This window comes from Garra rufa, chromosome 17 (assembly GCF_049309525.1).
Source record: "Garra rufa chromosome 17, GarRuf1.0, whole genome shotgun sequence".
NCBI lineage: Eukaryota > Metazoa > Chordata > Actinopteri > Cypriniformes > Cyprinidae > Garra > Garra rufa.
The window spans coordinates 31813519-31825161 of record NC_133377.1 but is presented as its reverse complement, the minus strand read 5'-3'; the positions used below and the strand labels follow the sequence as shown (position 1 = coordinate 31825161).

The following is an 11643-nucleotide window of genomic DNA, read 5'->3' as shown; positions in this document are numbered from 1 at the left end:
CAACACATGTGAGCTGTAAACAGCCCTATCCAGCAGAACAAGGCACCATGGCACCAGGTGCGTAACACCTGGTCGTATCCTCTCATTTGATGTTTATAAATCATTTAACTTACATGCCATAAATAACCAATTAAGCCAATCTGCTTACCGTCACGAAGAGGCAGAGCTCTGCTTCTCATAAACATTCAGAAGAACGTACAAAACACTCCAAACGAGAACTGTACATTTTCTATCTTTTTATTTGCTTTCTGAGAAACTCAACATTTCTGTTGACTCAGAAAAAGAAAACAGTTGTTTAGTATTTATATTTTGTATTTTAGTTTACTGAGGAAAACATTGGGACAGTAGAGCTAAGTAAAGTATTGAGAATGAATACAATAGTGTTGGGAAAGCTGGGCTAAACTGTGGTTTTGGGTTAAACAGATCAAAGGGGCAGGGAACAAAAATCACACTGATACATATATTCCCCACATCTTACAATGACAGACCCTGCCACAAACCCTCCCACCCCTAAAATAGTAAAAATGATTAAAAAAAAACAAAAAAGAAAAAAAAAACAAAAAAAAACATATACTTTGAATAATAAAAAAGAAAGAACACAACTGTTACATAATAAAATATAATACGCATTGTACAGTACAGACTGGCTGTTCCTCGCTCCTACTAGCCAATCTCACAACCAAAGACATTAACACTTGCCATAGAAACACCTGCAAAGGTTTCTTTACATATTTCTTTAAAAAACAGATGACAATAAACACAGGAACATGGCATTAGCAACACCATTCTGTCCCCTCCGCGTCAGCTCGGCAGAATATTTTGCACGTTTCGACAGTTTCACTGCAGCGAGTCCTCTTTGAGACACTGTTCGATTCAACGTGGAGTGTCATAATTGAGGTTGTTCATCGGGAATACACACACTATGTACTTGATTCTCTTCCCAAAACCAATAACTTTCAGTTCCAGGTCAGACATTTGTATTTTAACATGAAGACAGCAAAAGGTGGGGGGAAACAAAACACAACACCACAATGAACAAAAAAAGCTACGTATAATTGAGAGTAAACAAAGGCTATACCGTTAAGATCTGAGTACTGGGGGGGAAACTAGTATAGAGAATAGATTGTTACTGTTCAAATTAGTTCACTTTCACTGGTATGCATCCATCATTGCAGCACAAATAAAGTTACGAAAATACATAATGAATGCATTTTTAGAGGATAGAGAGATGCTACCATTACAACAAAGGTGCTACCAAAAAACAGTTCCATAATCTAGAATATTCTTCCCCTTTGGAGAAACCGTGTTAGAGATCCATGTCTATAATGGATGGTTCTTTAGGTACAGGCTTGTTTTCACGCCAACTGAGTCTTTTGTTTTTGAGAGGCACACCCTTGGTTATAGTCTGACCACGTTTAAGGAGTAGAATGCTGAAAGTCCTCTTTGCCTACTTTCACGTGATCCTTGCCTCCAAAACATCAGCTTTCAAGGTCTTCCACCTTTTTTAGATGTCAATTTACCTAGTGCCTGTAACCTGTCACAACTGTCGATCTTTCAGTCTGGTCCTCTGCCTTCTGAACATTAGTCCCCTTTATTGACATTCTGATTCCTCTACTGACATGCCGACAGGCAAATTTGTGGCGCTGCAGGAGGGTGTTATTCCAGAATCGCGAGGGACATCGAGAGCAAGAGAACGCCCCTTGAGACAGGTGGTGGGCCCGATGGCGGAGAGCCGTCAGTAGCCTTCGAGAACGCTTTCCACAGACTATGCAGCGCAGGCGATTCTGGCGGCCGTGTTTTCTCGGCGGATGCCTGGTTACACGGTGCACTGAAAGAGCTATGCGGCTTGAGAAAGTGGTAAAGGGACAGACGGGGCAAGAATAGGACTTTAAGGGAACGATGAGAGACTGTAGGCCTCTAAACCTTAACCGCCCCACACGCCATGTGCCTCCACCGACGTTTAAACCAAGCCCTCCTCCAGTAAACTTGGCCCATTTCAGCTGAGCTATCCACTTTTTTCTCTTTAGCTGCTGCTGAAGCCTGCACTTCTTTCGTTTTAAATACATATGCCTCCTGGCAATTTCGTAAGCACTGAATCCAGTCATCAACTGCATGCTACTAGCCAGTTTATATTTTTTCTTTTTTTTTTTTTTCTTCCTCTGGGTGACATCTCCCTGGGCCTGAGGGCTTTGCTGTAGATGTTGAGACTGCATCGAAAACGGGTGCTGTTGCTGGTGGTGCTGAGAGTGCTGGGGTGGCGAAATGTGGATGTGAGGTGGAGTGGAATGAACAGTGTTACTTGGAACCCCTGAATAAATTAGCTGCTTCCCGCTGATTGGTTGTTGAAGCTGGAGGGGACCCATTGAGGGGTTTGAGTAGTGCAGATGTTGGGGGTGCGAAGCCACATTTGAACTGTGATGTCCTGATTCGGGAGTGTAGAAGAGAGGCGAATAACCAGCAGGCTGAGGATGCTGCGTGAGAGCGATGGTTGAATGGGGCTGTTGTACTCCATGACTTCCACTTTCGGGTGTTATGTGAAGGAGTGCATTGGTGGCAGCCTCGCTCTCGGAGACAGATGGGGCAGGTCCAATAGATTCACTTCCTGTTGGTTGTGTTGTTGGCCCAGTTCGAGTCAAGCCGTGTTGAGATAATCTATGTCTGGTCAGGCTGTTGGAGTAAGAAAATGCCTTTCCGCACACTTCACAAGAAAACAGTTTCTCCCCTCCGTGTTCGTGAATTGCTTGGTGGTGGGCAGTCAGGTGGAAGTGATGGCGGAAGGATTTCCAGCAAATCTCACATGTATATAGCTTAGGAGGGGGTTGGTTGCTTGTGCTAGCATTAGATCCTTGAACTTTATCCTGAGAATAGGAGTAGTAAGCGCCAGGGTTGGTTTGATTGGTTTGATCGGCTTGATCTTGATTAGCGGGTGCCCCTTGATTTGCATTTGCAGATTTGGTTTTACTCCGCCTCGGCTTGAAATCTCCCCGTAGGTGCAGTTTTTCATGCCTTTTTAGACTCTGTGCATATCCAAAATCTTTTCCACAGAGGGTGCATTTGTAGTTCTTCTCCCCCGAGTGAACTGTCTGATGTTTGGTAAGGTGAAACGGCTCCCGGAAGTCTTTACCACAGATGTCACAATGAAATGGCTTTTCCCCTGTATGCACACGTTCGTGTCGACGCAAGGTCTCACGTCTGCTAAAGCCCCTCCCACAAACAGTGCACAAATAAGGCCTTTCAGAACCATCTCCAGCAGCACCGTTGCTTCTCCGACGTTTCACTCCTTCTCCCGGAGCCCCACCGGGTCTCGGTTCTCTTTTCTGTCTGGGCTTCCGTTGCCGCTTAGGTTTGGCATTAGGATTGTTGGCATTCTGCGAGTTAGGCTGCTGTTGCTGTTGTTGTTGGGTGGGGTGAGATAAAGGTATCATTGATCCACTCAGGCATTCTTCATTCCCACCATTTCCTGCAGATGTAGATGAAGAGGCACCCATAGACCCGAAGCCGAGCCCTCCTAACAGACCGCCGATAATGTCTCTCCGCTCCTCTCGTCCCCCAGTACTGTTCATCTCAGCAGGCAGGACAGAGGCGGCAGCAGCTGCTGCAATGGCAGACATGGCACTACTGGTGACTTCATCTTCAGAGTCATCCAAAAGAGAGGAGAGAGGCAGATGAGACTGTGGTTGGTGATGGTGCTGCTGATTTTGAGGGTGTGGGTGAAGTGTTGGGGCTAGAGGAGCTTTTCTGAGGGCTGGACTTGACATGCTGTTGGTACAGGACTCCCCAGAGTAGGATGATGGGTTGCCCTGCGGACGACGATAGTCGTCGACTCTGTAGGAAGTTTGGTAAGGATCTCTTGAGTACTCAGGATTATACTTCTCTTCAGTTTTGCCCACAGGATTTTGATTAACACTTCGTCCCTGTGCATACATACTCTCACACGGCAAACCTGCTGCGCTATCCTCATTCTTGCAAAATACCAATTCTTTTGTGTCATCCATTTGTCCACCTGGAAAATCGTTTTCAACCTTGCCCTCCACTGAACTTATTGAGCTACCATCGCTGCTTCTAGATCTCCTCCCCGGCTTGCCACAGTTACCTGACGCAGCATGGTTAAGCAATGAAGTGCTCTCTCTAAAGCAGCGGCCACAAGCAGGGCAGCGGTAGGGCTTCTCTTCGTGAATTTTCTCATGTCGAGTGAGAGATTCTCTGCGGTTGAATGACCGCTCACAGACAGAGCAGGCGTATGGACGAGCTCCAGAGTGGATAACGCCATGCTGAAGAAGGTGCCCTCTCTTCTTGAAGCCCTTTCCACATTCATTGCAACAGTATGACTTATCTGGACTTGAGCAAGTGGAAGACATGGGGTCTGTATTCTCATGCTGATGGTGTGCATTTTGCGCAATTCCATCTTGTGTTGAGTGGGGGATATCTGACTGATGCTGATGACTTGGGTTTGTGTTTGTGCTGCTGTTGGGGCCGCCGCCATCTTCTTCGTGGCAGCGTATGTGTCGGCGAAGGCTTGGGAGGTGGGTAAAAGACTTTCCGCACTCTCCGCAATGAAAGAGAGGTTCTTGCTCTGGCTGTGTGATATTAGGAGTCATTGATTGCTGATTTTCGGGCTTGGAGTTTTGAGAGATATTTGATACTAGCACAGAAGCAGAATTTGAAGACGGGGCAGAGGAAGAAGAGGAGGAGACAGTTGAAGAAGAGGAGGACGGTGTTGACGAGGAGAGGATGGAGGAGGGGTCACCACCAAGACCCCTCATACCAACCCCTCCACCTCCTCCCACAAGACCAGAGGACCCATCATGACCATGTGCCCCAGAGCTGGCATGGCAGTTAGCACTGCTTGTACTGCTGCTACTGTTATTATCTGTCTTCCTCTGGGGCAGGTAGCCAGCCATGGCTTTCTTTCTCCTGCTGCCACTACCTCCACTTCCTCCAGCCCCGGATCCGCTATCTCCTTTCCCATCATCTTTGGGTACGGAGAGATGGAGTGGGAGTGGCAAAGGCAGGCCTGCTTCTTGTTGCATTAGGGAAGCCAGTTGATTCGATGAGAGAACAGGAATACCTTGGAAGTCAAAACCACCAAGTGGTGAAGGTTGGGGGGCAGGGTGTAGAGGGTGGTGTGGATGCGCATGGCTGTGAGGGTGGGACAACGCATGTGGCGGTAGCTGCTGCTGCTGTTGTTGGGGCTGGGGAGTTGGATGGCCATGTGTGTGGGAAGGATGGAGGGCTGGAGGAGGAGCAAGACCTGTATTCGAATCTGCAAGACCGAGGTGATTGTGGGGACCCTGCTGAACTAAAAACTGTTCTAAGCTGGCATTTGTGGGCACTCCAGAAAACAGGTATTGATTTGCAGCGAGCATGCAACTGAACTGCTGGTGCAAGCTTCTTGCATCAGACTGGGCTCCTACTAATCCAGCCACTGAGCTGCTACTGCTAGGGGGATTATTAGAAGTGGTGGTTGAACTCGAAGGGGAGGGCGATGACGAGGACGGCCCAGGAGATGGCTGTGGAACAGAGAGGCCAGGGTGCAAGGGCGGCGGCGGTGGTGCTGATGTTACAACTCCTCCAATTACCCCAGAGCCTCCTCCAGTACTTCCTCCCGCAAAATCAAAACGCCCCATTCCTGAGTGCAGCTGCTCCTGCGCTAGCGCAGCCTCAGCAGGGTGAAATGTGCGTAGGAACTGTGGATAGCCAGAGGCAGAACTGCCACTCCCGCTGCTGCTGCTCATCTTGCTTGATTTACGTGTGCTTTGTGAGGATGAGGATTGAGTTTGTTGTGGAAGAGGCGGAGGGGGTGCACTCATTTTGGCAAATAAGGATGAAGAATCGGCAAATGCATTACTTCGAGATCCTTGAAGGGATCCAAGGCCAAGCCCAGACAGGAGGCCACCAGATGCCTCACTCTGTTGTTGCTGCTGCTGTTGAAGCTGCTGCTGGTGCTGAAGTTGGACCTGTTGTTGGTGCTGCAGTTGTCTTTCCAGCCCCAGTCCTTTGAACTGGTGAGCCTGGTGTCCACTGAGCATTTCTAAAATGTCCATAGGGTACTTTCCAAACTGGAACATCTCCCTCTCACTGTTGAGGGGCGTTCCTAAGATTCTTTTCCCTGCTTGCTTTTTACTGCAGTAAAGTGGACAATGTAATCTAACCTAAAAGATGTGCAGACAAAATCTGGCACTAGGGCCACTAATAATCAATATAAAGCTTTAAAGTAATCTGCTAGCAGCTCCAGTTTTTAAAAAAGAAATGCCTGTGTGGGAGTAATTTGTCTGATGTTGTGACTGTCCATCCCAAACAAACAGAGTTTTGGCTATAGTAGTGGGCCACTACATCTGATAAAACTCTGGAAGTCTTGGATTAAATAATCATCTATAAATATAAAAAAGGGTAAAGGGTGGTTTACAATATCATGCAATAAACACAGGTCTGCATTAGTCTTTCAAAATTACTATATCTACAGTTTAAACAGTAAAAACGTCTACTAATACCATATGAAAATTTGCTTCACAAAATCTGTTTATCACTAAAAAGCAAATCATTTAGTGTTGAAAGCCATTTAAAACTGAAACAACAAGGGAATGTCTTTCTTTCTTGATATTGGTGTATTCCTTTGACAACTTCTGAACAAAATGGTCCCACTTTTTGATTTCCTCAGTAATGTCTTCATTTAAAGAGTAAATTCTGGTAAGCAACTTTCCTTTTTTTAAATTGTTCCAAGTTGGAGTGAAAAGGTGAAAAGTCAGATAGTCCACAGGGTGTATCCAACCTCTGTCTGTAACACCTCCGCTGGAAGACCACAAACACAGCACAGTGGTATGACCAAGTAGTTCTTTCTCTTCTCGGCCGTGGGCACCCTGTCGGTCCTGATTTAAACAAAAGAGAGATCAAAAATAGTAAGAAGATTTTTAAATCAAAGGATAAATATTTCAAAACAATATAAAAAAAAGGTACAAACAAGACTTGAGAAGCAAAGACTCAAAGCAATTGCAAAGCATAACTTTCTAACACAAAAAAACACTTTCTATCACAAAAATCCTAAATATATAAAGATAAAAGACAAGAAAACACATGCATAAAACAATCACAATAAAAAGATTATCATCAAAAAGAAGCATTAGCAATTCTAATGGTAAATGCCATAAAAAACAACATCTAAATACCTTAAAACAGGGATGTCATAAGTACTGTTACTTTGGTACCAGAATAATAGCAAAATTAATTACTCAGAAAAACTTAAAAGCATTAACTGAATAGAGAAATGCATGGTGCTACATTGTAGCAATAGCCAAAAATACAGTGTATATGTCATTATGAACAAATTTCTTGTATGCTAAAAATCATTAGGATATTAAGTAAACACCGTGTTCCATTAAGATATTTTGTACATTTCCTACCGTAAATATATCAAAACTTAATTTTTGATTTGTAATATGCTTTGCTAAGAACTTAATTTGGACAACTTTAAAGGCAATTTTCTCAATATTTACATTTTTACCCTCAGATTCCAGATTTTCAAAGAGTTATGTCTCTTTCTAACAAACCATATATCAATGGAAAGCAATGGAATTATTTATTCAGATTCAGAAGATGTATAAATCTCAATTTAAAAAAGTTGACCCTTATGACTGGTTTTGTGGTCCAGGGTCACATATGTACATTAATATTTAACTTTAATAACTACATACATAAATGAGAATGTTCAATGTGACTTTTCAATAGTTCAATATTGATTCCCTGCTGTAACAAAAAGGTATGGTATATCATAGAATTTCACTGGCATTGGTATCAACTTCAGAAGTTGTGGTATTGCAACAACATTACCTTTAAATAACATTGACAGAAAACCAACAATAAAGACCTGACATCCAAGAGCCAAATTTTTAAATTTGGTATAAAGCTAATAACATTTATGTTAACAAATAGCATTTATGACATGCAAGCATTATTCATGTATAACATGCACAGTATAACTGAAGAACCAAGCAAAAAAGCACCTAACCTGTCCGCATTCATTCACACATTCCTGTAAGGAATGTAAGGTAACTGAGCAACAGTTGTTTAAAAGACTACTGGTACTTTTTGCACTCAGTGTAAACAGAAAGCATTTAAATTGAAAGAATTTAAAGAACAGAAAGCATTCTATTTAACGAATTCTAGAATGTATCACTGTTTCCACACAAAAAAAGCACATCTGTTTAAAATAATGTTTAAATGTTTCCTGAAAACCATATCAGCATATTAGAATGATTTCTGAAGTAATGATGCTGAAAATTCAGCTTTGCCATCACAGGAATAAATTACATTTTATTGAATTAATGTATTAAATTAGAAAAGATTAAATTAAAGAAAATTGGATTTATATGTACTAAAATAGAAAAGATATTTTAAATAGAAATAATATTTCACAATATTACAGTCTTTACTGTTAGGGTAGATGAAACAGATAGAGTTAACACACCAACTAAACACACAATTAATCTAAATTAGCCACAAAAAAACACTAGTTGTTTTACTCGGTGTAAACACATGGCACCAAATTAGTCACATATGCATACCTAAAAATAATTAATTAATCTTTAAAATAATGAGTATTATATAGGTGTGTTAGTACATAACAATAGCATATTATTTTTTTGCTGTGGTATCCAAATTGATATTAAATAACATGACATTTCACTGGTAACAACTACTGAAAACATAGTATTACAACAACACTACAGTATAGTAATACTGACAGACGAACCAAACGTCTGAGGGCTGAGCCAAATGACATGTTACTAGGTTAAAATGAGTATGAGGTTATCAGGTGCATCTAGGTCTGAGATTAACTGTGCATCACGTTATCAGATATGCAAGCTTTGTTATGACACACGCTAAACGTATTCATTTATGCATGTATGCATATCATAATATTAAGTATATTCAATAAAATACATAAAATAAGCAAATAAGTATCGTCATTAATAAACTGTCCACATTCATACACTCCAAACAAAGTGGTACTTCGAAAATCTAATAAGAACTCTATTTTGTTAGATATTATAACTGTCCAAAGTAACTGAAAAAATGGTCAAAATCAGACCAGTTATATTTACAAATAACTTGGCATTATCATGCACTAATTTCATTTAAATGTACATATGCAAAGCACCCAAACTTGCACAGCAAGTTGTTTATTAAATAAACAAATACAAGGCTGTCAAAAGTGACCCAGTTTACCTTGAATGGATTTCTAAAGACAGGTAGATAAATAAATACTAAGGTAAATCCACACCAGCCAAAACAGTTGAAACATTCATACATTCCAAAACAAACTGGTTATTGCAAGTACATCTCAAATCCTTATATGAGTCAAAAGTAACTGAGCTGAAACTACCTAAAAACACCACTGGTTGTTTTACTCAATGTAAACAAAAAGTGACCAAATTCACACTTGTACTGCAATTTATGTATTAAACAAACAAACAAAACCACATGGCTGTCAAAAGTGACAGCATACCTGAATTTGCCTTGAGTAAATATATTTTTAACTTACACATAAATATACACTACCGATCAATTTTTTGAACTTGTAAGATGAGTATAGAGTATATAGAGTAAGATTTTAATGTTTTTTTAAATAAGTCTCTTCTGCTCACTAAGCCTGCATTTATTTGATCCAAAATACAGCAAAAGCAGTAATATTGTGAAATATTTTTTACTATTAAAAAATAACTTTTTTATTTGAGAATATTTTAAAATGTAATTTATTCCTGTGATCAAAGCTAAATTTTCAGCATCAATACTCTTCAGTGTCACATGATCCTTCAGAAATCATTCTAATATGCTGATTTGCTGTTCAAGAAACATTTAGTATTAGTATTAGTATTATTATTAATACTTAAAACAGCTGAGTACATTTTTTAGGATTCTTTGATGAATAGAAAGATCAGCATTTTTCTGAAATAAAAATCTTTTGTAACATTATACACTAAACCATTCAAAAACTTGGAGTGAGTTTTTTTTTTTACGGGGGAATAAATTATAGAAATGAATACTTTTATTAGCAATGATGCTTTAAATTGATCAAAATTGTTTATAAAGACAGTAATAATGTTACAAAAGATTTCTATTTCAGATAAATGCTGTTCATCAAAGAAAGTTGAAAAAAAATCTACTCGGCTGTTTTCAACATCATAATAACAAAAATATTTTTAAAAAGCAAATTACAATATTAGAATGATTTCCGAAGGATCATGTGACTGCCGTAATGATGCTAAATATTCAGCTTTGAAATCACAGGAATAAAAGTACATTTTAAAATATATTCAAATAGAAAACAGTTATTTTAAATAGTACAAATATTTCAAAATTGTACTGCTTTTGCTGTGCCAAATAAATGCAGGCTTGGTAAGCAATAGATACTTCTTTAAAAACATTCAAAATCTTACTGTTCAAAAACTTTTGACTGGTAGTGTACTAATATAAATGTTTAGATTTAGATACATATTAAAAAAAAAAAATTAAAAACATCCACACATTCCAACACAATCTGCTTTTTACAAGTCTCTGAACATGACAAAATCTAATCATCATCATTATACTTGTCAAAAGTGAAAACTGAAATGCAGCTAAAAACACTGGTGACTCGAATACCAATAACGCTATTACGAGAACATGCATGGAAAAATAATCAATAATCAGCAATTCACTAAGGAAAAAAAAAAGTGCTCAGCAAAGAAAATCAAATGACGGCACAATGTCAACATCATAGACAAAGGACACAATATCCACGCAACTACAAATAGAGTCCAATGTATAAATGAAACTAAACTTACCAAAGCCTTTGCAGGTTGAAAGAAAAGCGTCGATTGTTCTCCGGGATGGTTGTGTGCACTTTGAAGGGGGATGAGGGAGAGGGGGAGAGCCGAATTCCCTTTTTCAATCACATCCCTCTAAGGAAGAGCAAAAAGTTTCAAAATGAAAAATCTGAGCAAAATCAAACCAGTTAAATTTACAAACAACTTGGCGTAATCATGCACTAATCCAGTTGAAATGTGCGTATGCTACTCGTTGCGTAGAGGCCAACAACGTGACAGAAAAACAGAAACATAAACAAGAAAGTGACTGTGAGTGCAGACAGCCCGTCAGATGTATTCAGGCTATAAGCCCACTTCACTCTGCTAGCCTCCTAGCTAGCTAAATAAAGACGTCGTACCCTTTTACATTGCAACAGAATGCATTCAAAAGCTGTGGTATCCCACCTGCTCGTGAACGGAGAAAGTCCTCGCGAAGAGCAATGCGTGAAAATAATAATGCTAAAAAGGGCGCCGAAAGCGTAGATGTGCACAAAGGCGGTTTCCGATTTCAGGTTAGCAGGTCATTTTTCCTCATCCCGTGGAAAAACACTCTCGCAGGCCTCTCCATCGCTTTCGATCCGTTAAACAAACCCCAATTTCCGCTGGCTGCGCTCGCTAACGTTCAACCCCGCGCGATGTCGTTCTCATCCCAAGATTTCGACCGAAACTGCCCTTCCAGTCCGTTTTCCGCTTAATTTGTCTGCGGATTATGGTCGGCCAAATATTTTCCGCCCCGTGTCAATTTTTAGTGCCCCCGTCTTCCTTCGGGTACTTCTGTTCGCCTCACAGTGGTCGTTTCCGG

The 11643-nt window shown here is 40.6% G+C and overlaps 1 protein-coding gene across 1 annotated transcript; it reads right to left on the bottom strand.

Moving 5' to 3' along the window:
* Nucleotides 1-221: 221 nt before the first annotated feature.
* Nucleotides 222-11631, bottom strand: znf865 (zinc finger protein 865). The gene is made up of 3 exons (XM_073821827.1): nt 11247-11631; nt 10821-10937; nt 222-6866 (listed from the first exon to the last, which is right to left on the bottom strand). The coding sequence occupies exon 3, from the start codon at nt 6066-6068 to the stop codon at nt 1521-1523; it is 4548 nt and encodes a 1515-aa protein (XP_073677928.1). The 5' UTR covers nt 6069-6866; nt 10821-10937; nt 11247-11631; the 3' UTR covers nt 222-1520.
* Nucleotides 11632-11643: the final 12 nt, after the last annotated feature.